Raw genomic sequence first — 27,435 nt, forward strand, 5'->3', positions numbered from 1 at the left:
CTGAATCCTCCGGAATATGTTTTGTTGCGACTCTGGTCTCCGGACTTCTGCGACCAGTAAGGTTCGAACGAGGCGTGTCAGGCACTGTTGAGCGGGCATTCACGTCGCTACTTGCCAATCCGTCAGCGAAAGGACGACGAACGAAGCTAATAAGCAAGGCTCACCGAGCCGAGGATCCCCCATGGCTGCCACCATTGCCACGTTGTTGCATAGTTGGAGCTTCGAGTGGTGGTCTTCGCCTCAGTATGGAGTCTGGCTAGTTGGCATACAAGGCGGGAAGAAGTGTGGAAATGCTGACGGACAACAGGAGCGGGCAGGCAGACCTTTATACCTTCGTCCTACCCCTCACCGGTCTGCTCATTCCACCCGGCACAAGCACGAGCAACAAAAATCTCATTCTCTTCATTCTTCGGGGCCAACGAGATTCGTCTCGTCTGACAGCACGAGCAACGATGTGCGGACGGCCGAAAGGGGCTTAGCTCGACTCAGCCCCTTTCGGCTAGCGTCTGCCTATACCCTTGTCCACCGACATTCACCCCCTGTTACGCGGAGCTCGTATTTTGTGTGTCGCCGATCTGGGTGGTCAGTGCACCAATACTGGTGCCTCAAAAAATACGAGCTCCTCGTAGCGGAGAACCGCTTATTCTTTCGTTGATGCAATTGGCCCGCCCGCACTGCACGATGTGAACACCTGCATGCCCCAGCTTCAACATTCTTTTCGTATCTTGCTCGAGCTTGATCATCCCCACAAACCTCGCGTCACCGGCTCGGTGATCCTGGCTATCGCAGCGAAGAATCCTGCAGTGATGCCAAACACGACGCCAGGAAGGCTACAGCGGGATTTGGTGTATGTCGCCGCCCGTCTATTGGACCTCGACCGAGGACCTCCAGAGCCCGAGACCAACCAACACCACGTGACTATGATGCATCTGACCAACTATAGCCTGGAAACAATGAATACACTATAGACGCGGCTTTCAGCGAAAGCCTACCCTACACTGCCGAACAAAGGCTCCCTTTCTTTCTTTTGGATTGCTTGCTTCGGTCCTTTGTTTCGACAGGCCGATGTCTTTCAGTCTCAAGCCAACTCTTCTTCTTTACATCACACATTGTACTATCACTTACACGGTTTACAATATACACGCACACGATGCCCCCGAAAGCCGTATCTCCTCTGACTGGGGCACCGCCTCCTCTACCTGTAGCTCGTCCGGGCGTCCCAGTCGCAGGATCATCAACCGCAGCGCCAAAACCCCTTCCGCATATTGACCAGGCCCGCCTGAACTATGATCTCACTGAAGCGGAATCGCAATATTGCCAAAACCTTGCAGAGGGTGAGAGGGGTAACTTCAAGTTGTTTGCCATAGGATACAAGCTCGCAGAGAAGGACTGGGAAGCTAAGAGTAATATGCCCTAATCTTCACCTATGTGGGTAATAGTGACATTTAATGATATGCAGAGAGAGGACTGAGCACTATCGCACATTGGAAGGCCCTCAACGGAAACGAGAGAAAGAGAGCAGAATTCCTTGCATACATAGACTCGGGCAAGAAGAATCCAGATCCGCGCTTGTGTCCTGAGAATTTCGTATTTCGACCCGGGGAACTAGAGTACTTCGAGGCGCTACCCGCTAACGACCAGGAGCCCTTCCGGCTTTTCACGTGCGGCTGGAAGGTGCTTCAACACAAATCGAGCGGCAACGGTACGTATTGTACATCTCCCCATTATCCTACTTTTTTGCTCACCGGGATAGAGGCGCGTATTATAGAGCTTTGGGAGACGATGGAGGACCGCAAGCGAAAGAGAGTCATCGACATAGGTACAGTGTGGAGTGAGATGTTTGAAGGCATAGGCCTGCAGTCAGGCCCCGATGCTCATGACTATGTCGAGGGTGTTGACGGAGCGCCCAAGCCGAGACCACCAGCAACGAGACGAGATGGCACGTATGTCAATGAAGAGATGGAAAGGCTGGGGCGGCCTGGCATCTGGAGATTCGAGAAAACGCTTTATCAGAATTTGCACCTCAAAACAATGCGCTCTCGCAGGATCGTTCATGTGTTCACGCGTGTGGACGACGACGGCCTCATAGCAGAGGTACGTAAACTGACGCTGAGCTGGCATATGACTTTTGCTGACTTGTTCTTTAGCGCATAGTCGTCAAAATACAGGGCGAAACCTCGATGGCGCACCTTATCGCGCGCGTCCAAAACGAGTACGATATCCAGGAATTACTTTCCGAGAAAGGCTGCCGAAATATCCTCAGTCTGTACGGCTGGTCTACCCGCACGCGAGAGTATTACCCTATCCTTGCCTATGGGTTCATGGAATACGCTCAGTTTGGCAATCTGTTCGATCTCAAGGACCATCGTCGCCGGACGTAAGTCGAATATATCCATTTCTTAATGCATTGGCCTCTCGCCTACTCCCTCAGGCGCTAACCGTTAAACAGAGATACCCAACTCCCTGAACCATTTATCTGGATGGTCTTCCGCGCCCTGGCGGAAGCACTCCACCTGATGCACACTGGAAAGCTTATCGATCCGGATGAGCCGGCCGCCGACACAAAGATAGCCAACACCGCCCTCAAGAAGGAATCCGGCTGGGCTCCAATACTCAACCTTGACATCAAACCGATGAACGTGGTCCTCGGCGACGCCGATCCCGGCGGCCCGTTTCCAGCATTCAAAACGCCCAAAATGATCGACTGGGGAGTCGCGTTCAAAGACGGGCAACTTCCCGGGAACGGGAAAGGCTGCGGAACGCGAGGTTTCCTGCCACCGGTGAGCATCTCATCATATCACTGCCTCTCAAATCAGACTCGAAGCTAACATCGCTCTAGGAACAAACCACCACCACTAATAAGTACTCAAGCGAAGCCGTCGGCATGCATTCCATGATACACAACGTCGGACTGACAGTATTAAACCTCATGGATGGGGAGTCCGTTAGCTGCGAGAATCCTAAACAGAGGCCGAAACATAGCAGCGAGTACGACGGCCTCTACACCGAACCACTCGAGCAGCTCGTACACAAGTGTGTGGATGTTAATCCGAAGAACAGACCAACTCTGCATCACGTCTTGTACGCAACGAGGCTGGGGCTGGCAAGGTGGGAGAAGGTGTACGGGCAGGTCAGAGGCAAGACGCTTGACGAACTTCCCGACTTCGCGAAGGTGGTCCTTGCTGATGAGGAGTTCAGGATTGGGGATGCGGCACCGACGTCGTGGGCACCTAAGAAAAGGAAGGCTGAGGAGAATGCAGAGGCTGATGAAGAGGCTCCAGAGCGGTCCTCGCAGCGCAGCAAAACGTCACATCACCCGGAAGCTTTCGAAGAAGCCTATGACGCTCCCGAAGAAGCTGATGCTTTCGAAGAGGCTGGTAATACTTCCGGAGAAGCCAATGATGCCCCCGAAGAAGCGGATGATGCTCCACAGTACAAACCACCATCATACAAAAGGAAAGGCAAGACGCCCGTCGCACCACCAGGCGTTTTCATAGACGAGCGAGGCCACCGGCAAACCCCTTCACGGTCATTGAAAGCGGCACATCACAGATCGGCAAGCATGACCACCCAAGAAAGGGAACTTCTTGAAGAAGATCCCGACCGCACATTGATCCACTATTCCCCTACTCATGATCCGTACGCGTCGTAATCCCCTCCCACTCCTTCAGCAACTCCTCCGTCGCCCTCATCTTCTCCCTTATCACAGGTGGCGAGTCACTCCCCAGCGCCACCCTTATGGGGACCTCCTTCCCCTCCGCCACCCCCGTCATAGTCAGAACATCAACGAGCACCTTACACCCCTTCACCACATCCCCCGGCTGGTTGTTATCTACCGCCTCTAGCGTCGCGCGCACTTTCCCAACCGCCGTCTCGTCGTACTCCCTCAGCCGCCTCTGCGAGACTACTCTCGCGCCGGCATTCAGGAAACCCGTACGGAAGTACCCGGGCTCGATGACCGTAACCGCAATGCCGAGAGGCGCAAGTTCGGCGCGCATACCCTCGCTGATTCCGCTGCAAGCCCACTTCGTGCCGTTGTACAGGGCGTACCCCGCGCCGCCTTGCCAGCTGCCGATGGAGCCAAAGTTGGCGATTGTGCGGTGGCCGGGAGTGGCGCGCAGATAGGGCAAGAAGGCTTTGCAGACATTGAGCATGCCGAAGACGTTAGTGGCGAATGTGTCGAAGTCTTCTTTTGGCCTTTTCCCAGTCAGCATCTATCTCGTTCCACTCCACTGCATCACGGGCAACTTACGACGTCTCCTCAACCGCGCCGACGAGAATGTACCCCGCGGCGTTTACCAGGTGGTTGATATAGCCGTACTTGTCGTTCGCTTCCTTGGCCACTTTTTCTATCTCCGCGAGCGGAGATGTGACGTCCAGCGTTACGACGTCGGCGCCTTTTCCTTTGAGGTCGGCGATGCGGGACGCGCTGCGCGCGCTGGCGATGACTTTGTGGCCGCGCGAGAGGGCTTCCAGGGCTATGTATTTTCCGAAGCCGGAGGAGGCGGCGGTGATGAACCATACGGGTGGGTTGGAGGACATTGTGGGTTGGACGGGATGGGGGTAATATTTGAGGTAGGTGACGTTTTATTGGGTTAGTTGGGATTGAATTGTAGCTTTTCTTTGTTGTTGCTGGAGAGGGTAGATAGAGAAATAAAAAAGAAGTCTATTTTCCTGACCTCGTAGCCTTAATATACGCGCGCGTCCCTAACTCCATTCGCCGTCCTGGGCATTCCCTTCCTTATCACCGCTCGCTAACCCAAATCCCACATCATAACTCCTGGCCTTATGCCCTTCATCCAGGCAGCAAATGCAGAAGCTACATGTATGTCATCACGCCCACTGCTTAACGTTAACTCCATCATGCAATCACGGGCTGAGGATGCTGGACATGTGGTTATGTGCGACGCGCCAAGAGGGTGACTAAGGCGGGGTTAAGCTGGGCGGATGCGCTGGACTAGGGCCGATGAACGTCGGGGAGTGGAACGCGATTCGGAACACTTCGCAGTTGGGAGACGTGTCAGAGAAGATGGGTAATCGGGTGTATGGAGTAGAGTGAGGGAATAGAGCGGTTGTTACGATGTGTTGGTTGAATGGAAATGAAGTCAGGTGGTCTCGGGGTCATGTGACTGAGAAGGTGCAGGCGGTGTTCGGATCGAAGAGGAAAGGAGATTGCTATTGTATTGGGGTGTACTGCATATGGATTCATGATCCTATCCTCAGTCTCGTCAACGCTATAGCTCCGCCTGGTTGCAACGAACGTAATTGAGGATCACGAGATAGAGCAACTAGTTCCAGGGTCTTTTACTATCGTACTTGCATCTGCATATAGATGAAAAGGAAGTTGTTTTCAGGTGCTCCGTAAAAAACCTTGGATCCTTGGAAGCTTGGAATAGTTCGATTCACGTGACTTTCAATATCAGGCTAGCGTGACTTGTGCCTGGGCGTCATGCGCTCCCGTCCGCTTCCACGCCATCTTCCTCAATTCCTTCTCATCCTTTCTTCTAAACCTAACACCCCAACACATCATACGCCAGAAGCAGCCCGCCACTTAGAGTCCGGGCTGGGATAGCGCATCGCTGAAGCACTCTCGGCCTGACTTCACCGCTCCCTCCATGCTCGCCTGGGCACCATTCATCACGGCATACTGTACGATGCCTCATATTCTCTACTCAAGATCCGCGGAGATGTTAGTCTTGCAAAATCGAATGGCAGATTCAGCTCGCGGACTACCATGGGTTCGCCTCAGCTGTCATGGTTCGTCCACACCCCGCACGTTTGAAGCTGAGGCTTGCTGACAACGACAAGGCGAGAACAATCCGCATGCATCTCAATACGGTCGCTGAGTGCCGCTTTGGGCTCCTTCAGCCAGCCCCGGGGCCATGTCTGGCTAGTGTGCGAACGGCTGCTCGTCCACTTTTCCTTGGCAAAAATGTCGATGCCCGTATTCCTCGTAGAGCTTGAGGCTTCAGCATCCTTCTGATATTTTGGGATATCAAAAACCATGAATATTGCAACGACCTCATGCAGTCAGTACTTCACCGATGTTCTTCAGCTGAAGCACGACGAAGCCTCTCATCGCGTTGCAATGTGGCTGGCGTGGGCTCTCACCGAATGCCTTCGGGATCGAAACCACACACATCCTCCCACTGGGGCTTCGAGCATATATGAAGGGCCGCGACGATTATCGAGATTTCTCCAACTAATCAATTCCAGCTGCGGCAAAGTTTTTGCTCTTTCCCAAGCCCCATCACGACTAAGAAATGGCTGTTTCACTCGACGGCTCGCCTAAGGATGCCAGCAATGGCGTTGAAGGAACTCCTTCACTGAAGAACGATGCGTCGGTCAAGCCTGACCTGAAGCCGGTCTTAAACAAGCCGCTGCCTTCGAAGCAACCCGCACCGGAGCCCGTCGATGCTACTACTAAGGAGCCATTGAGCAACTTTCCGGAGCCTCCTCCTACCAGCACCAACGGTGTCGAAAACCTCGATCCACTCTCGAAGGGCCAAACCAATGGTGGAGTCGATGTCGATCCCAATGGGTTGCTTGAGGAATCACCCTCTCGCAGGCCTCTCAAAGATACTGTCGGGGATCACACTATGTCCTCCAAGCTTCCTCCCGGTCCGCTAGTGAAGGAATCGAAACCTGATGTGCCAAAACCACCTGAGACCGTTTCCTCTCCAAGCGTTGGACTTTCCACGGGATCAACTGGCACACAAGTCTCCAACGGAAACGCTCTTACCACGCGCATTGGCGTCTGGGACCTCGACGGTGAAGCCTTCGTCAATGAGATGCCACCAGAGAGTGCAGAGAGCATCTATTCAGTTAATCCCGGCACTGAGAGTGTCATTGGTACCGACGACCGTGTCATCGTGCCAAGGAAGGATTTTATGCAGGGCGGCAAATATAGATGTAAGTGCGTCTTCCATCTCTAGTACCCAAGCTCACATAAAGTCAGCTATTGTTAAGCTCTTCCTTCGCTATGCTGGATCCGGAGATGGTGAGCGCCCGTGGGCCATGGCAACTGGCTGGCTCATTCGCCCGGATCTGCTTGTGACGGCAGGTCATTGCGCGTTTGACTGGTCTTACGAGCAGGGCCATCTCACTAACGTCAAAGCATATATTGGCTACTGTGGCCGCGAATCCATCCAGGATCGTAGCTATGACGTCCAAGGTCGCATCAGCATTCGTGTCGCCACAACATCGCTCTGGCTTGAGTCTGGCACCAACAAACCACGGGATGTATCTTACATTCTGTTGAAGACGCCCTTTGAGAATGTCGTTCCGTTCGCATTCAAGGACACGCCACTTTCCGGTAGCTATGATCTTGGCGTGGTCGGATATCCTGGCGATCTCATGAAGATGTCCACTCGCGAGAAGGGTGCGTGCATGTACGAGATGTACTTCAAGACAGAGTACGACATCCTGAAGTCGCGAGACAAGATGCTGGAATATGAGATAGATACATTTGGAGGTGAGTTCCTCCCCACCTGTAGCAAAGATTCTCGCTAACATATGTCGTAATAGGTAACTCTGGATCTCCTGTTCTGCGTCTCACAGACATGGCATCGATAGGCGTTCACGTCTACGGCGGCCAACGGAATTCTGCGTCCATCATAAATGGGAAGTATGGAAATGACTTCGCAAGCTACATCGCCGCCATCGATGCTGTTTCAAATCACCAATCCAAGGATGCAAGCATAGCCGTAACTCAGGCCGTCCGAGATACGTGGCTTACTTGGGCTATGGTGCCATCTAATACCACCGGAACCGAAAGTGGCTTCATCTCAGACGACCAAGAGCCTAATCGCGATGTACAAGAGGACTTGTTCGGTTTCTTACGCCAGGCTCTCGCTGCTGCTGCTCCTATTGCCGATACCGTTTTACAGACTGCCTTGCCACTTGCTCTTGGTCCTATCGGCATACCTGTTGGGGCTTTAGCGGGTGTTGCTCTCAATGCGGCTGGTCGCCTCGCCAAACAGGGCTCTGCTGGGGCTGAGAGTACGGTCACCTACTCGTTCGATGGCGTGGCTGAACGAGCGGTTCTAGGGGAGGCCGCTCTTGCTGCCATAGTCCACCTAGGTGCAAAGCGGTGCGAAGAAGAAGGACTGTTCACGACCATGGGCGATATCGTCAAGAAGATCGCTCCGGTAGTTACAAGAGTCGCACCCAAAGTTCTCACTGCCATCGCGGAGCCAGCCTTGAGAATTGGACTAGATGAACTTCGAAAATCGCAGCTCGGAACCACGGAGTCTGCGTATCCGCCCATTCGAGAGATGAAATCCTTGGCCACGGAGAAGAATCATCGCGTCTTTGGAGCCAAACCTGTGGACGTTACCAGCGAAGCTTTCATCAGAGGACTGGCGGACTCTGTCACTGTTCAAGACGCAGAAAGCTTCCTAGGCACAGTGATGGGGATTGGTAACCTCATCGGGAAGGGCCTCCGCATCGCTGCTCCCATCCTGCAAGCGGTCGCTCAGGAAGGGCTAGCGCAACTGGCCTCTGGCACGGAATCAGAACTTGAACAGCAAACCAGCTCATTTGATGGTCTCACCCACAGGGTCATCGTCGGTGAAGCAGCGTTGCAAGCCCTCATGCAGATGCCCGTCGCAAAGCTCCAATCCGAAGGCATATTCGAGATTATGAAGAAGGTCATCACGACCGTCGGCCCTGCCGTCATCAAGACTGCTCCCATGGTCATCAAGACCGTTGGTCCTATTGTCGCCGACATTCTCGCCCAACGAGAGGAGAGTGCTTTTGGCTCTGTGTATGGTCAGAGGATACGCCCCAGTAACAAGGAAGCGGAAGCCTTCATGGCTGATCTGGCCAGTATGAGTGGAGAAATGGAAACAACCACACCCGTCCCCACCACCGACCCACTTCCCAATCCACCATTACTAGTCATAGCAGGTTTTGTCGCAATCCCCAAAGCCATGGCTAGGCAAGTATTGAGCAGCGAGGATCCCAATTGGAGAACCCTTGTCCAGGCCGCCAAGCAAGGCAGGCTCGCCCAGTGGGGACCCAATCCCGGAATCCGGTCGCTCCTGCGCACTCTCCTCAATGCCCCATATCAGTGCTACTACAGAGCGCTCCAAGCGGCCAACAACGGAAATCTCGCCGGGGCTCCTCCTCTCACTGCCGCGTCCGCAAAAGCAATCTTTGGCCTCGGCACCGACCACAAGTGGCTCTTCTACGGCGCCAAATTTACCGGTCCCAATGGCCCTCCCGCCAACAACACCATTGATATCTTCGACGCGTATAAAGCGGCAGGAGACGGAAGTCCGGCTATAAGCTTTGATGATCAGGACCTAGAGATCGAGATTCCGAGCCCGTACGATGTTCAAGTCATTATGGCTTGGGCTCAATTAGAGCAGATGGCGAAATTTGTGATTTGCACCTTCACGAGGCGATTTGTGCAGGGGATGGGCGCGGCGAGCTATGATGACTGCATGACTTTCTGGTAGGGAGGCATGGCGTTCGCTCTAAATATTAGGTACCGTGGCTAAGCGGTGCATGCTATATGCTTTTAGAGTCCCTAGCAGAGGCGGTATCCTGGCCTCAGGTCTAGCTTTCCGTGTCTTTCGCCTTCTTCTGTTCCATCTGGCTAGTACGAGGGGAGAGAACATGACACCACCCATCCCTCCACTCCTAGCACACTAAAAACACAACATTCTCCCTACGTAGCGACGAGAGGATATTATACGCTATCTCGTCATTGGTTTCATCCGCACAACATGGGTAGGGAAAGAAGTAAATACGTACCCTGGAATCCAAGCCAGCGGGGCCTAACATCGCAATGGGAGGCGGCCGTGTCACTGGACGATGCATTCGAGACGCGCAGCAGTGTATTGAACCAAAAGTCAGACGAACAAGAGATGGCAACGAACCGCAACATGTTGCAAACGTCGAGCAGCCACTTGGGCCGAGTGTATTGGAGTTCGTCACATGATCAGTGGCCACAGAGATGTATTTCGGAAGACTTTGGTCGACTGTGTCACTATGCTCATCATTATTCACTCTGTCACTGAGCTCAATGGACTTAATACGCCATTTCTGTACCTGAAACATTACGTTCCGGGACACATGCGATGTGGCTAACAACCCTGAACGTGAAGTTTCAATCTTTCTTCGCTGTTTGCAGATCGTCGCTGTGCTTTACGGAAGATTGACGCTTGCACGTTTTGAGCAGTGTAGGAGGATTGATTCGTTCTTCCAATCGAGATATTGCATGGAGAGCACGCAGTTAGTCAATCAAAAGCAAGTTAACTCTTATCAATCTGGGATGCAGGGCTATCACTCAGGTTAGTCCATTACGCGCGGTTAGCCGCCAGGGTCTTGATAGGCTAACTGAGCGGAAGTTGCATGCATTCCTAAACTAAGTCTTATCTCTATCTGTCTACATACGGGCTCGCGAAGCAGGTAAAACAATGTTGAGCTGGCCAGTGATCGAGCGCCAAAGCGCGAGAGAACGCACGCAAATCCGGACTTTGCCATATATTTTCTCAGCCTTCTTGGTCGCACCTCTCTCTGTGGCATGGTTCTCCAATCATCTGTCCGATCGATGTTTGGCTCTGGGTGAGAATTTCTTCACTGGCTGCCCACGTTTTGCTGTGGCGGCGTTCAGCTCCTGCACAAGTTATCAGTTGCGGCTCTCCGACGCGACATCTGCGAGGGAGGCCGTCAGCGCTTGACCCACCGTGGGTTATCTTACCGACTTGGGGGCCGTTTCCGGCCTTCCGAGGGCCGGGGCGGCCCGCTGATTCGCCTGCTGCCCGGCAAGGGAGAGCGAGCTTCCTCTGTATTTCGAAAGCCACCTGTATCTGGGAAGGAGGGGTATTGGAAAGATTCCGCATCTAGGCACTTTCTATTCGCTTGGGCTATGTTGCAAGCTGCGTCGGGCGCCATGTCAACTGCAGCCTCAGGTTTGTCAGCTTAATAGCCATGGCGGAGGCTTTAGAAACGTCCTTCAGCTTCGTTATCGGCGGCCATTGGGATTTTGTACATATTGAAGGGCAACCGAGGCGGTGTCCGGCGTGGTTGTCCCGCAAAAAAGCTTCGATCATACGGACCCTTCCAACTTGGATCTCACACGACTCTCCAGTGCACTCTTCTGCTGTCTTTTGGGTAGCTAGCATACTTTTATGGCGCTTGATGCACGTTGTGATCGAAGATCAACATTGATCTGACTCCTCGCTGGTGCAACACCGCGCTCGACCTGCAAGCATTCTAGCACGACTCGACGACGATGCGCCCCGCAAGCTCCCACCTTTCGGTGGCGCTACTTCTACTCCTCGCAGATGGCGTAGTTGCCGCTGGTGACACCACTGAGTTTGCGTTCAACCTTTTCTCGGATCTTGCTCCGTAAGTTTACAGTCAGACCAACCCAAATTCAACTAAACAATAGCCCAAAGGATTTTAGCGCTATTTGGTGAACAATTCGCTCGACAATTTGCCAGCGAGAGCTTCACATGGCTCGACCACATCATCTTCGCCTGTGTCCCGCTGGGTATAATCACGGCCCTCACGGGTGCCATCCGCGTCCAGGGACCTAAGTTTGCGAAGTCTTTCATCGGCTGCGCTAGAGAAAATCGCGCGACTCCCGAAATAGAACTCATGTCGTCTACTTCCCGGGAGGTCTGCGAGATGTTTAACGGCAATGGAATTATCCGAACAATGGGCCAACCGAAAATTGCTCAAATCATCATCTTTCCCGACCGTTACAACCATTTCAAGCAGAACCCAAACGATCCCGACCAGACTTGCGGTATACATACCCTCCAGGAAGCAGTCAACATTGATAATAGGGACGAGGGCATCATGATCTGCGAAGGTACGTCATAATGCGCAGGATGAGTGGGCGCAGGCGCACTGACAGTCAATTCCTATAGCCTACCACAACAGGAGCTACAGAGTGGCTGCCAGATTTTTCCAGCGGATGAAGGAGATGTCCTGGTTTAAAAGGAAATCGACGGATGAGAAGGGATCCGATTTGGAGAAAGGCTCGAATCCAGGTTCATGCTCAGGCTCGGGCGATCGTAAAAGCTCGACCTCATCAACATGTAACAAGGCATCAGAAAACGAAGAAGCTGAATCTCCGAATCCAAGGAAAATTGGGTTACCTTACTCGTCCTTCAACTTCCTGGGGCCGCCCAATCTACAACTAAATGTCGCCTCCGGGGTATCTTCCCCAGAACAGGAAGAGATAGAACTCTTTACTGCCGCCACTTTCGCTCTCGCTCTGCAGCTCGCGTTACTTGTCATAGCTGTCGTGACAGTCTACCACGAGCCAACGAAAACATCAATTAGATACAAGCCGCCACGGTATGGACTGCCGTGTTACATTATCGGATCAGTTTTACTCTTTACCGGAATGGCGCTCTGTTCTTATGTTATTGAGAGCAGTACGAGTGAGGTTATGTGGAAGCGTCAAAGCAAAGGAAACCAATCGGCCGACTCCCAGCACGCTGGAGCCTTCGCACGTATATTTTCGTGGACAATGGGTAGAAAGCCCACCACAACAAGAGTTGGAAGCAGATCTCCTCATCTGATTTGGATCCAACAATCCCAGCGGGTTAGTGATCAGTTCTTCGGCTCTTATGTGATCCTTGGAGGACCAAAGCGCTGCGTCATAACATCAAGTCGACAAGAAGACGTGCGAGACTGCGAGAAGTCGAAGACAGGGAAAGAATCACTGGCGCCTGGCGTAGCCCCTGATTCTTGGAGTGCTAAGCAACGAATCGACTCCATGACGCAGTCGGAGTCAGACATGCCGGAGCCTGTCTCGGCTGAGGATGATGAAAAGGTGAGTTTCCCACGGAGACATTCCATCACGTCGAGCTGTGCCTCGCTAGGATAGTCTACTAACTACATGAAGTCTGGGAAAGGTCAAAAGAAGAGCGGAAAGGCGTGGGGGGCGCTCACGATCGCGGGTGTCTTTTTTGGCAGCGCTGGATTCATCGCACAGTTCGTGGGGCTTCGGGGGTTATCATGGCCGTGCTCCATATCCCAGCTTGTTGCGACCTTAATAATGGCTCTCCTAAGGGCTGGAGTACGCCGTAGGCTGGGAAAAATACCCTTGTTCTGTCCTGCGTTTTCCCAGTATGAGCTCGACTTCCTCGCCACCCGCATCGTCTTCAAAGGCCCTTTCCGCGAATTCGATTACGCCAACAAGCAAAAAATCAAATGGAAGGATGACGACCCGAAGAAGATATGTGTATGGAAGGTCCGAACGCCGCCTCAGAATTCGTTGGTCAGGTTTACACTGCCTGGGGCTAGCGACACGGTGCATACAAACAACGCAACCTCAGCCACAATAGTCACGGCCGACGCTATAGAGCCGATTGATGGTGCCGTGTCAGCCGAGAGCAAAATGTCAGTCAGCAACACAGTCGTCACGCTTACCACAAGCGTCGACGCACCCAACGCCAGCGATAAGATGTCCACCGCCAACACTGGCGGCAGCCAAAAACGGAAAACAACATGGCCTCGGAAATTCGGCGTCCCACGTCGAAGACGATCAGACAAGGACGATGGAGCAGACAAGTCTGCAGGCTGGGACGAAGCATCCAGTCAACAGCTAGTTCTAGTCCGAGAGCGACTGGGAAATTTGTGCAAGTGGAGTAACAGCGCCTCTGAAGCTGCCCTAACTCTAGTGCGATCGATTGAGCGGTTCATGGCGACATTCTTCCCCGACGGCGAGACGACGTCGATCAGATGGGTCATCGAAACAACCGAACTCCATGAAGGTCGGGAATCTGGCGAGACCGACAGCGTAGTCATCTCTCTCACTAGAGACACGAAAGAAAAAGGAAGCAGATGGGTTGTTGGGATTGGGAAAATTGAGTCGGTTCTGTCGCTTTGGATTGCGAGCATCGAGGCCAAGATGATCGAAAACGCCGATCGAGCGACCACTAACGCGGGTGCGCCAGGTAAGGCTCGGCGGGGGGTTGAACTTGCCGACTGGAGAAGGTCACAGGCAGGGATTGGGTCGAAGCTTGACTATTGCAGGGTTATTGGCGATAACTACGAGGACGGCGTTTTGAAGCGTGATATCTCGTGGTGGGTTGGCAAGCAAATTGCCGACCAGGCCGATATCGAGAGTGACGATTCCAGGACGACGGCTCCTCGAGGCGGCGAGAAAGTAAAGTTGGCCATCGGTTTCAACGGGCCCCGAGAAGGTAAGAAGAGCACCGTCTAATACGGAGCAGATATAGCAGTATTTGTGCGCTAACCTCGATGTTTCACAGTGCAACCAGTACGGAAAAACATGGAACGAAAAGAGCTCTCCATCACCTCGAGCGCATACCTACCGACCATCCTTGCGCAACACCTCTTCACTAGCTTTATGTGGACAATCGCCGAGAGGTTGCCAAGGGACTGTCTCCGACAAAGAGAGAAGAGTAGCACCGACTCTATCAAGATTGACTCTGGCACTTTCAACCTGTATGCGTTCAAGGACACTTGGTGTTGCCCGAAGCTAAGCAATGTCCGGCTTGACACCTTTGTCAAATATGTCGAAGCAGTGGGGCTTGGAAGCGCGAGCGAGATTCTCCTGTGCATGGTGCCAGCATTGAGCTTCAAGGACCTACTACCCAACGAGAGAATATTGTCTCTGATGCCGCTCGAGTTCCAACAGATTCAGAGACACGGCTGGGCCCAGACAGCCAAATTCTATCGTAATCTATTAGAGTCGAGCATCGGAGCTAAGATAGAGGAGTACTTTGCTTTTGCGGCAGTCGTCGAGGCGATGGAATTCGTCTATCTTGCCTGCGAACCCTTCACCAAGGACATCAAACCCGAGAAAGAACTTGATAAGGAACTCAAGGAAGTGGTCAAGAAGCTTGCCGTAGATTTTCCAGACATTTTGAGGGAGTTGTCACCAGTATACAACTTGCAGAAGCGACTAGAAACTTTTAAGGTCGTGTTTCACCACTATGCGAGCGATGACGAGGACGGTTTCCCCGACGTCGACTTTCCGCAGGGGAACTCCGGAGAGAGAACCCCAAAGCAAAGCAAATTTTTGGAGAGAATCGGTGTCACCGACGTCCATATTCAAGCGGGCGAAGCACAGGAGGATGGTGAGAGATCCAAGGCTGGACAACCCCGTGAGATGGACGATGGGCGGAGACCCAAGAGTAGGTGGTTACTGAAGCTTCTATGATGCATATTGACAAATGAGTAGCCAAAGATGTTACCAAAGCCGATATCTTTGGCTGGACAGTCCTTCACTATGCGGCCGCCGGGTCGAGCTTGAGTAATCTCCAGGCTGTGTTGATGTCTGCCAGAGCCGACCCGGATCCCATCTATCTGTGGCAGGATAAGTTTAAACGGAGCCCTATCCACCTTGCAGCACTTTGCGGCAGGGACGACTTCCTGCGGGAAATGATTGAGGAGGTGAAGAGAAAGATGAATGAGGCCGTAGCCTCTGCCGTCAAGGCAAGAGGCTTGGACGGTATGACGCCAATCCATCTAGCAGTTAAGGGCCAGCACGCAAAGTGCGTCGAGGCCTTACTCAAGTATCACAAACCCACCGAACTTGATGTTTGGGGTCGAGCCCCCATTCACCTCGCTGCAGCGGCCCCAAATTTGGATATTGCAAAGAAATTGCTGGACAAAGACTCGCGGCCCGACCAAGCAGACACATTTGGGCGGACGCCTCTGACATACCTAAGGTTCCTGAAGGATCAGAAGAATGATATGGGCACGGGCAAGCTCCGAAGGAGTATGGCCGAAGAGTTCATGAAAGTCTGGAGGAACTTTGACGATAAAGACGACAATGGCATGACCGTGCTCCATTACGCCGTTGAGTTCCTTGACGATGAGGAAATTGAGCGCTATTATCTGAAAAGAGGCGCTGCGGCTGACACCGCTGACAAGAACGGCAAGACACCGCTCCATCTAGCTGTATCGGCAAAGCGAGGAGGAGTTGCGAATGTCCTGTTCAAATACGGCGCTAAATCGACGACGAAGGACTACACTGGCATGACACCTCTAATGCTCGCCTACCAGACTGGCCAATCGGCGGTCGCTAAGTCATTAATGAAGACGCTCACCGATTCTGAGGACCAATGGGGCAACAGTGGCCAAACGACCCTAATGAAGACGCTCACCAATGCTGAGGACCAACAGGACAACAGTGGCAGAACGGCCTTGCACTATGCGATTGAATCTAGAGAGTTCTCGAAAGCAGATCTTGAGGATATAGTAGAAGTACTTGCGAGCAATATGAAGAATATTGACCTCCAGACTCGAGACGGTCGAACGGCCCTACACACAGCTATCATCGCAAGCAAGATATCCGTTGCACTCAAGCTCCTGGATCATCATGCCAAACCAGGAACTGCAGACAAGGATGGAAAGCTCGCCTTGCACCACGTCGCCCAAGCCAACACAGTTAGTAGTGCCGAAGTTGAGGAGTTGATTGGAGCACTCATTGCCACTTGGGAGGAAGAGGAGAAGATGGCAAATAGCAAGCTGGAGCGCGAGGCTCGACCATCGTCTGCTCAAGCTTCTCAGGACGAGACCATCAAGATAGTCGACGCCCGTGATGGCTCCCTCCGTACACCACTTCATGAGGCCATCCTCGCAGATAATGCCACCGTCGTCCACGCTCTTCTTCGCCGTGGGGCCGACCTCAAAATCAAAGACAGCCTCGGTCGCAGTTCTTTACATCACGTAGCGGTGTCAAACCAGATTGGCAGCACACCGGTCAAAGATTCCCTTATATCCACTATCTTCAACGCCATGGAGACTGGAATTAACGATCTGGACCAATCTGAGCAAACACCATTACACGTAGCTATGAAAGCAAACAACGACTTCACCTCACTCTTCCTCCTCAACCATGGTGCGAATCCTGGAACCATGGATGCGGATGGCTTCACCCCACTGATATCGGCCGTCCGGGAAGGCTTCTGCCTCAAGGCTGTAAACCACATTGTCCGAAACAGCGGCGAAGAAATTGTCAACCAAGCAGATCTGTCATGGGACGAGTCACCTATTAGCTGGGCATGTGAGCGCGGGCAAGCAGAAACAGTCAAAATCTTGCTGGATGCCCCGAATGTACACCCGAATCGACGGGCGACCGGGTATCGAAACCGTACGCCGTTGCAGATTGCCCTCGTCTATGATAGAGTGGCGGTTATCGAAATCCTGCTCGACAGTCCCCGTGTCGTGCCTAGCTGGGATATTGCTGACGAAGACGGACGCAAACCACTTCAATATGCCCTTGAGTACTGCAGTGAAGAGTGCATCAGGGCGTTGCTGCTACATTCTCAAACAAGCGCCGCGATCCGAATTGATGCTCTGAAGATTATGGCAGGAATGGGCAACCATGAGCATATCGACATCATCAAGAGCATTCTAGAGTCCGTTGAAGAACAGAGCTTACCAACCTCGGAGCTCGACGACCTGATCCATCGGTTCCCCACACTCGACTCAAACAAAACAGTCTTCGATGCGTGGATGCGGCGGGTCAAAGACCCGAAAAGATGGAACGAAGTACCCCATGTGCTTCACACCTTGGCTCTGAGTGGTGACGGTGACACGATATTACGCCTCCTCAAACTGGGTGCAAACATTTATGAGCCGGACGACGACAATTGGACGTGCATCGACGTTGCGAAGAGGAATGGCAACCCGAAACTCAAGGATGTCTTGATGAAGCACATCCCGAAACCCCCGCCCGAAAAACTACCGTATCTACGACCTTCGTCATTTGCTAATCCATTCGACGAAGCCAATGTCACCCTAGCAGATTGTAACCTGCGCAATGCTGACAGCCACTCATGCGCCTGGGCAAAAGGTAATGACACAGGGCTCACCCGCAAGTTTTTAAAAACAACGTAGCTAATTCTTTCTTAGAAATCAATGTTAATTTCCAAGAGACCAAATTCGACAGGATATGCGTGCGCACGCAACAAAGCATTCCACCTGATGACGAATACTTCTATTTTGAAGTCCATATACTTGCTCACCCCAACGGAAGGTGCGTCTTACGAGTGCCAATTCCGCCCAGATATTTTGTTCATGACCCTGACAAAGTACACAGTTATTTTGCTGTCGGGTACACCCAGGTACAAGTAGCTGCCAACGACTATCCGGGCATGGTCGAGGGGTCCTGGGCATATCATGGGGATGACGGAGGCCTCTTTGTCCAGGCCCTTGGTCAAGGATCATCATTTTCAGAAAAGTCTGACGGGGAAAAATATCATACAGACAGCGTAGTGGGATGCGGATTGAATATGAAGACGGGGAAAGGCTACCGCACACTCAATGGCAAACGGCTGGACTCTTGTAAGTGTACCTATATCGTTTTCTCGGCTGGCACGTGTTGACCAGACTTCAGGGGACGCATTTGACGAGCACGTGTTCAAGAAGGGCAAGATCTATCCTTGTGTGGGCTTTCCTACCGACAGTGAGGGGAATGGTCTCCATGTGAGGGTCGTCCTCCGAAAATCCCAAGACCACCCTTTTTTGTATGGAGGGCCGTATATCTAGAGCTTCTGTGTGTTCTCAACAACTCCAAATCTTTCGTACCCACCCCACGTCAATGAGGATAGGCTGCCTGGTGACAGCCACAGAGTTGGCCAGAGATCCGGAACCGAGTAAGTCTTCGAATACGCCACTGCTAGCGAATTATCTGCTGACTCTTAAGTAGACTTGACAGTGTCCTGACCCCACACCCGCAAGTCTCTACAGGCAGCTCGATATCGCGCTCAGATATCTCATAGACTTGTTGCCTCTCTAGGCAACGGCAGTGCAAGCCAGAATTGGTTGGAGGAGGCAGAGGTGTCGGTGCGGGGCATGATTTCAGTCCCAATGTTCCTTTTAAACCTCATCCAAACCTTGAAATGGGATACATGTAATGATCAGATCAACACCCTAACTGAAGGCTGCCTGCGCCGCCGATGTAGTGAAGGCGCCGCCCACCGTTTGGAAGACTAAACAGATTTCTTGTCAGCCGCGATCTGAAATGAGAGCGGGTTGCGTACAATATACGTTGGCGACAACGGCGGCCAGGTCCTCAGGGCCGACGTTGGCCTGAGCTATGTTTATGCCGTTCAGCACGCAGAAGGCGATGCCGGAGCCGGCGAGAATCTGATAGCCGATCCACTTGCCCGTCGGCGTGGTAAGACCGAGCGTGCAGAGGAGGCCACACCCAATTGTACCTACTGCGGCACCAACGAACATGGTCGCAGTCGCCTGTCCGGTCCTTGAGACGACCTCGCCACCGACGACGCAAAATATGCCCACCGCTATCACCATAGGTAGATTATCCACCCTAGATGCGATGGGGCTTGCGCCGCGGACGCTCTGGAAGTAGATGGGGAGATAGTACAGCAGAAGAACGAGGTTGCCCATGAGAAGGAGTTGGAAAGGGACTACGGTCCAGACGGCGCGTTTCTTGAACAGGCGCGGAAGCAGCATGGAGTACTCACCGAGATAACATTCCCAAGCGACCAGAGTGAGTGAGATGACGACAAAGCCCACTAGGTTCCCGATGACCAAGCTGCTGCTCCAGGGGTTGGCGCCGCCTAGGCTGGCATAATGGAGACCAAGAAGGAAGCAGAGGATGAGGCCCATGGCTAGAGCCATACCGACGGGATCTGCGTGCAGGATCTTCTCCCTCAGCCTGACCTTTGGGGGTTCGGCGGCGCTTGGTAGATGGAAGAAGGAAATGATGAGGAAGGCGGTTAAGCCACCAATCGGAAGGTTGATGTAGAAGCACCTTTTTAGTTAGCATATTTGCTTGCCTGCTTCTCCGTGGAGGCGACATACCATCGCCAACTCGCTCCTTCGGTAAAAGTGCCGCCAACAAGTGGCCCGAGGACCGAAGCAATGCCGTACGACAGACCAATATAGCCCATCAACACGGACGAAACTTCGGCGACGCGCCAAAGGCGACAATGCTGGTCCCCCCCACGCACATTCCGCCGCCACCTATGCCGGCGATGACACGGCCAATGATCAAAACGTTGGAGTTGGGCGTGACTCCGCAAATGAGGCTGCCAATCTCGAAGATGATGATCGCAACAATATAGGTGTATTTGAGTCGAAATACTTGAACAGTTTGCCCCATGCCGCCTCGAGACCACCAAACGTCATGAAGTAGCCCGCGCTGTACCAAGTGACATCGCCAATGCCGCCGAAATCGTCCGTAATCTTGGGTATAGCGGTCCCAAGAATGGTCTACGTTGTGTATTAGGGGAAGAATGCAGATGACTGGGAGAGTTGGTATTTACCTGGTCTAGAGAAATCAAGAAGATGCCTAGGATGGAGGCTCCACCGAGAAGGAACAGTCGCAAACCGTGCGGGTACTGATCTTCGGTATCCACCTGGCCGCCCTGGTTAGGTTCGCTGCCCTGGCTAGGCTTGCTACCCGGATCCACGGTGAGCTCGCCGCTCTTGTTGTTTGGCGTCATAGCATTGTTTTGGGCTAGAGAATTGTCAGTCTCGCTCTTACTGTCTGGCTCCGGTGTGGCAGTCATACGGTCCCAGACTGGCGTATGTCCAGGCCTGCGGTTGGCGACAAAGCAGGGGAACGATCGAAGACTGTAACTAAATAGACGGTGTAAAAGTTTAGCGCGCTAACGGCAGACTAGTGGAGGAGTCTCTTGTTGAGGCTTTGCGATGGCCCATGGGCGGCTTAAAGAGAGGAATAGGTTAGGGAGCGGTGCGATGTGCAAAAATTTGACAAATGCATATTTTTGCACACATTTCGAGGTTTATCTTTGCACCACAGCGAAACGGACATGACAGTCTTGAAGCCGCAAGTTGCTTAGAAATGCAGATCCCAGCGGGACGGCGCGCTCCATCGCTTTCAGGCGACGTGCGTTGCCGACGTGCAGGTCTACATGGGAAAGCGGCGGCGCAGCAACCGCAGATTACCATAATGCATCCTGGTTGCCCTATGCCGCTTGACGTGGGATTTTCCGGCGACTTCTCTTCTGTTTCATTGCTCCAACAGTCGGGGCTTTCACTCTCCTGTCCGTTGGCAGCTTCGTGCCATGGTTCGCGGTGGACTACGCCCTCATCCGCGCCTGGACTGTTCTTTTCTGTCAACTCATGCCACCTGCCCGTAGTTCTGTAATGCCCTATTCCCTTCTCTTAATTTTAGCGTCTTCTAAGTCCTTTTGTGCGTAGGCGTAGTCAGCATAACCTCTATAGGTTGGTGACTTAAAACGAGAGAAATCAATCAATCAATCAAACACTCTCCTGTCATTGGTCTCGGCGGGCGGTCATGCAATCGAGGGCCTAAGAGGCTCAGATACTGCCATGTACGTGGGCACCATGACGGCCGACTACAACGACACATTCATCCGGGATCACAATACGATGCCGAACTACTACGCGACCGGCACGAGTCGGGCCATCATTTCGAATCGGGTATCCTATTTCTTCGACTGGCACGGAGTTAGCCAGACTATCGATACGGCCTGTTCTTCCAGTCTGATTGCGCTACATCAAGGCGTGAAGGCGTTGAGAAGCGGCGAATCACGCGTTGTTGTGGCGTGCGGCACCCAGATGCTCCTGGGTCCGGAAATGTACGTAGGCGAGAGCACGCTGAAGATGCTTTCGCTCGACACTCGATCTGCTATGTGGGGTGCGAGTGCGAATGGCTACGCCCGCGGCGAGGGTGTGGCGGCCGTCGTGGTAAAGCGGCTGAGCGATGCTATCGCCGATGGAGATCATATCGAGTGTATCGTCCACGAGACCGGTGCCAACCAGGATGGATTTTCGAATGGAATTACTGTCCCCAATAGCGAAGCCCAGGCATTGCTCATTCGGCAGACGTATGCGAGAGCCGGCTTTGACCTTGAAAACGTACCTCACGATCGACCGCAGTTTTCGAGGCCCACGGCACAGGCACACAGGCGGGGGATCCAAAAGAAGCGGCCGCCATCTATCAATGCTTCCGGCGCCATATGCAGGGCTCGGCCACGTCTCTGTACGTCAGCTCAGTAAAGACTGTCATCGGTCATTTTGAGGGCTGCGCCGGCCTCGCGGGTGTGCTGAAGGCTTCTGCAATGCTGCAGGCAGGGGCAATCGCGCCAAATCTCTAGTTCCATCACTTGAATCCGAAGATCGAATCGTTTTACCACGGTTTGCAGGTACCGACGCAGTTGGCCCTGTGGCCGCAGCTGCTGGATGGCGTGCCGCGACCTTTGAGCGTGAACAGTTTCTGAGAATTTAACGCCACCTGCTTACTCATTGCTTACTAACCAGCCCTGTGTGGCGAAGGCTTTGGCGGCCCCAACGCCCACGCCATTCTCGAACACTACCAACCTTCAACCACCAACCCAACGGCTCCAGCGCAATCGTCGCGCTTTTGCAGAGATAAATAGCTTGCCTACGGAGCACGAGGCATTGAATTTGAATCCCATGGGCACATTCATCAACCTGGTCGATATAGACTCCCCCATTTTCAAAGACATAACAGACGAGAAGATGGACGTCCTGAAGCGAATGCTCGAGCTTGCTAAAAGTATCGTTTGGGTCACGCATAGAGGCCACCTAGACCAACCATACCAGGTGGCAAGCATTGCCTTCGGTCGCTCCATCGGGCAAGAAGCAGCGCACGTCAACTTTAGCCACATGACTGTCTCCGATCTGCGGCACAACGTTCCCCGTGCCATCGCCGAGTATCTCTTGCAGCAGACCGCTCTTGATGAGTAGGAGGCTCCGCCTTCGATATTAGCAGACATGAATTACCGAGATTTCAGATTGCTCTGGTCGAGAGAACCTGTGGTATTGTTTAAAGGAGGGAAGCTTAAGATTCCCCGGCTAATACAGCATCCCAGCTAGAACGCAAGGCTTAACTAGGTGAGGCGTTCCGTTTCCAAAATGATGCCGATATCAGAAACGAATGTCGGCATTCTCCCGCTTTCCGAGGGCTCACATTATGCCGTGGTAGAGCAAACGCGTTGTGAACACCTATCGACCTCCAACTCATGCGAGACGAATCCGGTTGCGGCTGTGGAGATTCCAGTAGATGAGGCAGCTGATACCGATACCGATGGTCTGCTGGTCACTATTACGAGCGAGCTAATGGCCGTATCTTTACTTCATCAACTATGCCGAGAAACCGCGTCCTGGTCCACTGTTCGGGCAGCGATCGCTTCCTCGCTATGGCATTATCTCGGCGAGCGGTTGCTCAAGCAATACGCGTCACGTTCACTTGTGACAATCAGGATGGGCGACGAGACACGTCGTGGATTCAGCTGAATACTCGCATCACCGACCTCAGTCTGCATAAGATGCTCTGCTTAGTAAAGCCCACACTCTTCCTGGAATTGACCGCTGGCACTGCTCCGGGCGCCCTGGGTCACCGCATAGCCCTCGGGTTGCCATCGGGTTGCACTCGCATCAGCCTATCCACACTCTTCCAACGCGCGTCGTCGCTACCTCTGCTATGCGGTCCGAAGGTCCTGCTGGATCGACTCGCAGATGCCGTGTCAGGTGCGAGATTGTCTAGTTCAGACATCCGGGACCTGGTTATCGCTCTTGGCTCCATCAATACATTGTACCCCAGGCACGCAACAAGTATCATTCGCTGGCCTTCGGACGGACTCTTCGAGACTGAAGCACGTACCCTGGACAGCCGAAGTATATTTTCAAGGGACAAGACGTACCTCCTCGTCGGTCTGAGAGGCCAAATTGGACAATCGCTCTGTGAATGGATGGTATCAAATGGGGCGGGATGTGTATGCTTGACCAGTCGTCACCCCAACGTCCACGAACGGTGGCTGGAATCCTTCCGTGGAACTGGCGCCACCGTGAAGGTCCTAGCGATGGATGTTCTTGATGTGAGCAGTATTGAGCGTGTCATAAAAGAGATCAGGGCATCCTGTCCACCCAGCCGGCGCTGCTAACGGAGCCGTTATTTTCGACGATCAACTTTTTGCAAACATGTCTGGGGACTCGATGCGGAAAGTCTTGGCACCCAAGGTTGAAGGATCGAAGAATCTTGTCAACGTCTTCTACGATGTTGATCTCGACTTCTTTGTTCTGTTCTCGTCTGTAGTCTGTGTCTACGGCAATGCTGGTCAGTCCAACTACTCGGCAGCCAACGGATTTCTCAACGGTCTTGTAAGACAGAGACGCGGGCGTGGCTTGGCGGCCTCTGCTCTTGCCCTCGGCATGCTCGCAGGCATTGGATATGCGGAGACCGCAGGCCAGGCTGTCCAGAAACAGCTTGTGAAGAAGGTCGGGCTGCCGCATGTCTCGAAGTTGGACTTGCGTCAGATGTTTGCGGAAACCATTTTGGCCGGCTCTAGAGGAACAGCGGACGTAGTAGTGATAGCCGGCCTCTGCACCATCAACGATGAGCAGGACTTGAGGGGTCCGTGGTTCAGCAACCCTTACTTCTCCCATATGATCGAGGAAAGTAAGAGCGCCGTGTCAGTAGCGGATAGCCGGGAAAAGACGACTGCTCTCCCCGTCACCCAGCAGCTCGCCATGACAGCCACCAAGAAAGAAGCCCTGGATGTCCTGCAAGAATGTTTTGCGACAGGATTGCGGGCCATGTTGCAGCTGGGCGACCAGAAGATCGAACATAATGCTCCTCTCCTCGAGCTTGGCATTGATTCATTGGTTGCTGTTGAGGTGCGGTCGTAGTTCCCTAAGGAATTGAAGGTCGACATCCCCGTGTTCAAGGTCGTTGGTGGCGCTTCTCCGAGTGAACTGTGCGAAAAAGCGCCGGAGAAGCTTCCAGAGAAATTAATCGCAGCAACGCAGAAGCAACAAGACGTCATCCGACCCGAGGCTGCAGAGGCTAAACCTCAACCCCAGGCACAGGTACCGGAAAAGGCGCAGAGCTCATTCGTGGATCCGGAGTCAAGTTCTGCATATGGTGAGAACAGCACGTCAACCCCATCGCGGCTTTCCACGCCAACTCCAGCGACCACGGTGACTACCCCATCCGCTTCCGTCTCGGTCGTCGATACGAAGGAGGCTAAGTCTAAGCTAACACGTTTCGAGCGCCCTGCTAGAAAGTTTCTGAAGAGTGAGCGGATTTCATTGCCTCAGTCACAGTTTTGGATTCTTCGGCACTTGCTTGAAGACCCCACGACTGTGATATCCTACCGGATCGCCAGCAATATCCGAGTCGGTGACCTTGAAAGAGCCACCCGTATTGTCACCAACAGACACGAAGCACTGCGAACATGTTTCGTGGAGGATGAGAAGACCGCCGGTGAGGCTCTTCAAAATGTATTGCCTACTTCTCCACTACGGCTCGAGCGTAAGAGAATCGATTATGCGGAAAAGGTCGATGCCGAATATACCCAGCTCAGGAGTCAAGTATTCAATCTGGAACGCGTCGACGTGATGAGGCTGGTCCTCCTGACGACATCGGTATCGTGTCATTATTTGTCGATCAGCTACCATCATATTGTCATGGACGGCGCCAGTTTAACGTCTTCCTTTCAGACCTTGAAAGGGCTTTACAACGGTCAATCTCTCGGGCCGTCGCCCCGGCAGTGCCCCGAATTCTCGGCGGCTCAGCGACGGGCCCTTGCCAACGGCGAGATGCGGGAGGAGATGAAGTACTGGCAGACAGTGTTTCCCGCCGGTGAACAGCCCCCTGTCCTAACTCTTCTGCCTCTGGCAAGGAGCGGCACTAGGGTGGTTATGAAAGGCTTCGACACCCATCAGGTGGCCTACCACCTCGAGCCTGCTTTGGTGGCGCAGGTCAAGGCCGTGTTCAAAGCGCAGCGATCGACACCCTTCTACTTGCACTTAGCCGCTTTCAAGGTCTTGCTATTCTGCTTTGCCGGCGACGTCATGAAGGACTTAACTATTGGCTTTGCTGATGCCGCCCGCAACGACAGCAGCGTGGAGAGAGGTATCGGCTTCTTCTTGAACCTCCTGACGCTGCGATTTTGCCGCCAGCCTGACCAACCCTTTTCCGAAGCGATTGTCGAAGCCCGCAACACGGCACACGCCGCGCTAGAGAGCTCATGCTTGCCGTTTGATGTGTTGCTGACTGAGCTGAATGTCGCCCGCTCTTCATTACATAGTCCCTTCTTCCAAGCCTTTCTCGACTACAGACAGGGTGTTCAAGAACGCCATCTATGGGGCAATTGCCAAGCTGAGCTCCAGAGTGTCCATCCTGGGAGAACAGCATACGACATTACTTTGAATGTGACGGATTCAAACGCCACAGACACCTAAGGTATTGGATGAATTGCAGAGTATTGAGACATGAGTTGATTAATTGAGAATACGAGAAATATAGCTATATATATACATGACCAGGTCACGTGAAGTAGTAACCATATCCGGCAACATAAGGGCATCACTGTCACACATGCGGACCTCCGTAACGAGATCGAAGGATACACTAAGACCTGAGGACTGGGTGTTGAGCGAGTCCTGCAGCAGAGTGCCTTCACCTTCAACCCCTCTTCGGATCAGATGTACACGGGTCTTTTCAACTGTGGTGTGGTGTATATCGTGCCGGCGGAGAATCGTGGTGATCCACTGGAGATCACTAAGATTATCTAACGGCACTATGTCACCTGCGCTGACGCGGCTCCATCCTAATATTCGATGTGGATCCAGTTTGGGGCCGATACTCTCTGGCAAGCATCCGCTTGGCGTTTTGCCTTCGGCGGCGGCGAGTCTCTTACGAGCGTTGTTACCCAAGAATTCGCCAACCTCAACCTGTCGCAACTGCGCTTCTTTAACTCGTATGGCCCGACTGAAATTTCTATTTCCTCGCACAAGATGGAGATCCGTTACCGCGAGAAGGAGACGGTGGAAAACATGGGCCGCATTCCATGTGGCTAGTCGCTGCCCAACTATTACACATACGTCGTTGATGAGCAACTGCAGCCCATGCCTGTCGGCATGCCGGGAGAGATATGCCTGGGCGGCGCTGGCGTGTCCCTTGCCTACCTCAACAAACACTTCGTGCCGGACCCATTTGCGACGCCTGAGGATGTCGCGCGCGGCTGGACGCGTATGTACCGTACGGGTCATCTGCGAGAGGATGGTGCCATGATCTTTCACAGCCGTATGGTCGGGGATTCTCAAGTTAAGATCCGCGGACTTCGCATCGAGCTGAGCGACATCGAAAGCAACCTCATATCAGCCGCAGGCGGTGCGCTGAGAGAAGCAGTCGTCACCCTCCGTGAAGGGGACCCGGCGTTCTTGGTCGCTCGCGTCGTCTTCGCACAACAACACAATGTGTTGGACAAGGAGGCCTTCCTTCAAAACCTACTCGGCCGCCTCCCAGTGCCTCAGTACATGATACCTGCCGTGGCCATCCCTCTCCCCAAATTCCGCTCAACAACCACTCCAAAATAGACCGAAAACCTGTCCACAAGCTTCCACTGCCGGAGCGAATCAGTAGTCCCGAGAAAGTCGTAGAGATGACCGAGACCATGGCCCAACCCGAACGCGTGTGGAGGGACGTATTAGGATCGAACG

General features: G+C 53.2%; 9 protein-coding genes across 9 annotated transcripts; 7 read left to right on the forward strand and 2 right to left on the reverse strand.

The window, feature by feature from the left end:
- Window positions 1-1,150: 1,150 nt before the first annotated feature.
- On the forward strand, window positions 1,151-3,591 carry BU26DRAFT_565975 (kinase-like protein; the record flags this gene model as incomplete). Its single annotated transcript, XM_033833459.1, has 7 exons — window positions 1,151-1,403; window positions 1,460-1,702; window positions 1,754-2,094; window positions 2,148-2,377; window positions 2,450-2,780; window positions 2,840-3,377; window positions 3,434-3,591. 7 exons carry the CDS (start codon window positions 1,151-1,153, stop codon window positions 3,589-3,591), a joined length of 2,094 nt encoding a protein of 697 aa, XP_033683595.1.
- BU26DRAFT_458996 (NAD(P)-binding protein) lies at window positions 3,568-4,642 on the reverse strand. The gene is made up of 2 exons (XM_033824994.1): window positions 4,253-4,642; window positions 3,568-4,197 (listed from the first exon to the last, which is right to left on the reverse strand). The coding sequence occupies exons 1-2, from the start codon at window positions 4,540-4,542 to the stop codon at window positions 3,627-3,629; spliced, it is 861 nt and encodes a 286-aa protein (XP_033683596.1). The 5' UTR covers window positions 4,543-4,642; the 3' UTR covers window positions 3,568-3,626.
- Window positions 4,643-6,135: 1,493 nt separating this feature from the next.
- Window positions 6,136-9,556, forward strand: BU26DRAFT_338705 (uncharacterized protein). Its single transcript, XM_033822283.1, has 3 exons — window positions 6,136-6,912; window positions 6,959-7,474; window positions 7,528-9,556. Exons 1-3 carry the CDS (start codon window positions 6,264-6,266, stop codon window positions 9,462-9,464), a joined length of 3,102 nt encoding a protein of 1,033 aa, XP_033683597.1. The 5' UTR covers window positions 6,136-6,263; the 3' UTR covers window positions 9,465-9,556.
- Window positions 9,557-11,245: 1,689 nt separating this feature from the next.
- Window positions 11,246-12,856, forward strand: BU26DRAFT_428803 (uncharacterized protein; the record flags this gene model as incomplete). Its single annotated transcript, XM_033823803.1, has 3 exons — window positions 11,246-11,361; window positions 11,412-11,787; window positions 11,945-12,856. The coding sequence occupies 3 exons, from the start codon at window positions 11,246-11,248 to the stop codon at window positions 12,854-12,856; spliced, it is 1,404 nt and encodes a 467-aa protein (XP_033683598.1).
- Window positions 12,857-16,863: 4,007 nt separating this feature from the next.
- BU26DRAFT_596604 (ankyrin) lies at window positions 16,864-18,660 on the forward strand (the record flags this gene model as incomplete). Its single annotated transcript, XM_033834974.1, has 4 exons — window positions 16,864-17,758; window positions 17,830-17,986; window positions 18,050-18,294; window positions 18,347-18,660. 4 exons carry the CDS (start codon window positions 16,864-16,866, stop codon window positions 18,496-18,498), a joined length of 1,449 nt encoding a protein of 482 aa, XP_033683599.1. The 3' UTR covers window positions 18,499-18,660.
- A 222-nt stretch (window positions 18,661-18,882) lies between these two features.
- BU26DRAFT_541181 (MFS general substrate transporter) lies at window positions 18,883-20,436 on the reverse strand (the record flags this gene model as incomplete). The annotated part of the gene is made up of 6 exons (XM_033831583.1): window positions 20,244-20,436; window positions 20,094-20,190; window positions 19,942-20,061; window positions 19,780-19,882; window positions 18,993-19,729; window positions 18,883-18,941 (listed from the first exon to the last, which is right to left on the reverse strand). The coding sequence occupies exons 1-6, from the start codon at window positions 20,421-20,423 to the stop codon at window positions 18,883-18,885; spliced, it is 1,296 nt and encodes a 431-aa protein (XP_033683600.1). The 5' UTR covers window positions 20,424-20,436.
- An 801-nt stretch (window positions 20,437-21,237) lies between these two features.
- BU26DRAFT_427875 (polyketide synthase) lies at window positions 21,238-21,966 on the forward strand (the record flags this gene model as incomplete). Its single annotated transcript, XM_033823758.1, has 1 exon — window positions 21,238-21,966. A coding segment is annotated over one exon (729 nt), but the record flags the coding sequence as incomplete, so codon positions are not given.
- Window positions 21,967-23,075: 1,109 nt separating this feature from the next.
- On the forward strand, window positions 23,076-23,873 carry BU26DRAFT_565981 (uncharacterized protein; the record flags this gene model as incomplete). Its single annotated transcript, XM_033833460.1, has 1 exon — window positions 23,076-23,873. One exon carries the CDS (start codon window positions 23,076-23,078, stop codon window positions 23,871-23,873), a length of 798 nt encoding a protein of 265 aa, XP_033683602.1.
- A 37-nt stretch (window positions 23,874-23,910) lies between these two features.
- BU26DRAFT_596618 (KR-domain-containing protein) lies at window positions 23,911-26,175 on the forward strand (the record flags this gene model as incomplete). The annotated part of the gene is made up of 2 exons (XM_033834975.1): window positions 23,911-24,606; window positions 24,637-26,175. 2 exons carry the CDS (start codon window positions 23,911-23,913, stop codon window positions 26,173-26,175), a joined length of 2,235 nt encoding a protein of 744 aa, XP_033683603.1.
- Between the last annotated feature and the right edge of the window lie 1,260 nt (window positions 26,176-27,435).

Source organism: Trematosphaeria pertusa, assembly GCF_010094035.1.
Source record: "Trematosphaeria pertusa strain CBS 122368 unplaced genomic scaffold BU26scaffold_8, whole genome shotgun sequence".
NCBI classification, from domain to species: domain Eukaryota; kingdom Fungi; phylum Ascomycota; class Dothideomycetes; order Pleosporales; family Trematosphaeriaceae; genus Trematosphaeria; species Trematosphaeria pertusa.

Coding starts and splice junctions, on each gene's coding strand:
- BU26DRAFT_458996 (XM_033824994.1), bottom strand. CDS start 4,542: ATGTCCTCCAACCCACCCGTATGGTTCATCACCGCCGCCTCCTCCGGC. Junction 4,198..4,252: donor GGCGCGGTTGAGGAGACGTC/GTAAGTTGCCCG, acceptor GACTGGGAAAAG/GCCAAAAGAAGACTTCGACA.
- BU26DRAFT_338705 (XM_033822283.1), top strand. CDS start 6,264: ATGGCTGTTTCACTCGACGGCTCGCCTAAGGATGCCAGCAATGGCGTT. Junction 6,913..6,958: donor GCAGGGCGGCAAATATAGAT/GTAAGTGCGTCT, acceptor ACATAAAGTCAG/CTATTGTTAAGCTCTTCCTT. Junction 7,475..7,527: donor TGAGATAGATACATTTGGAG/GTGAGTTCCTCC, acceptor ATGTCGTAATAG/GTAACTCTGGATCTCCTGTT.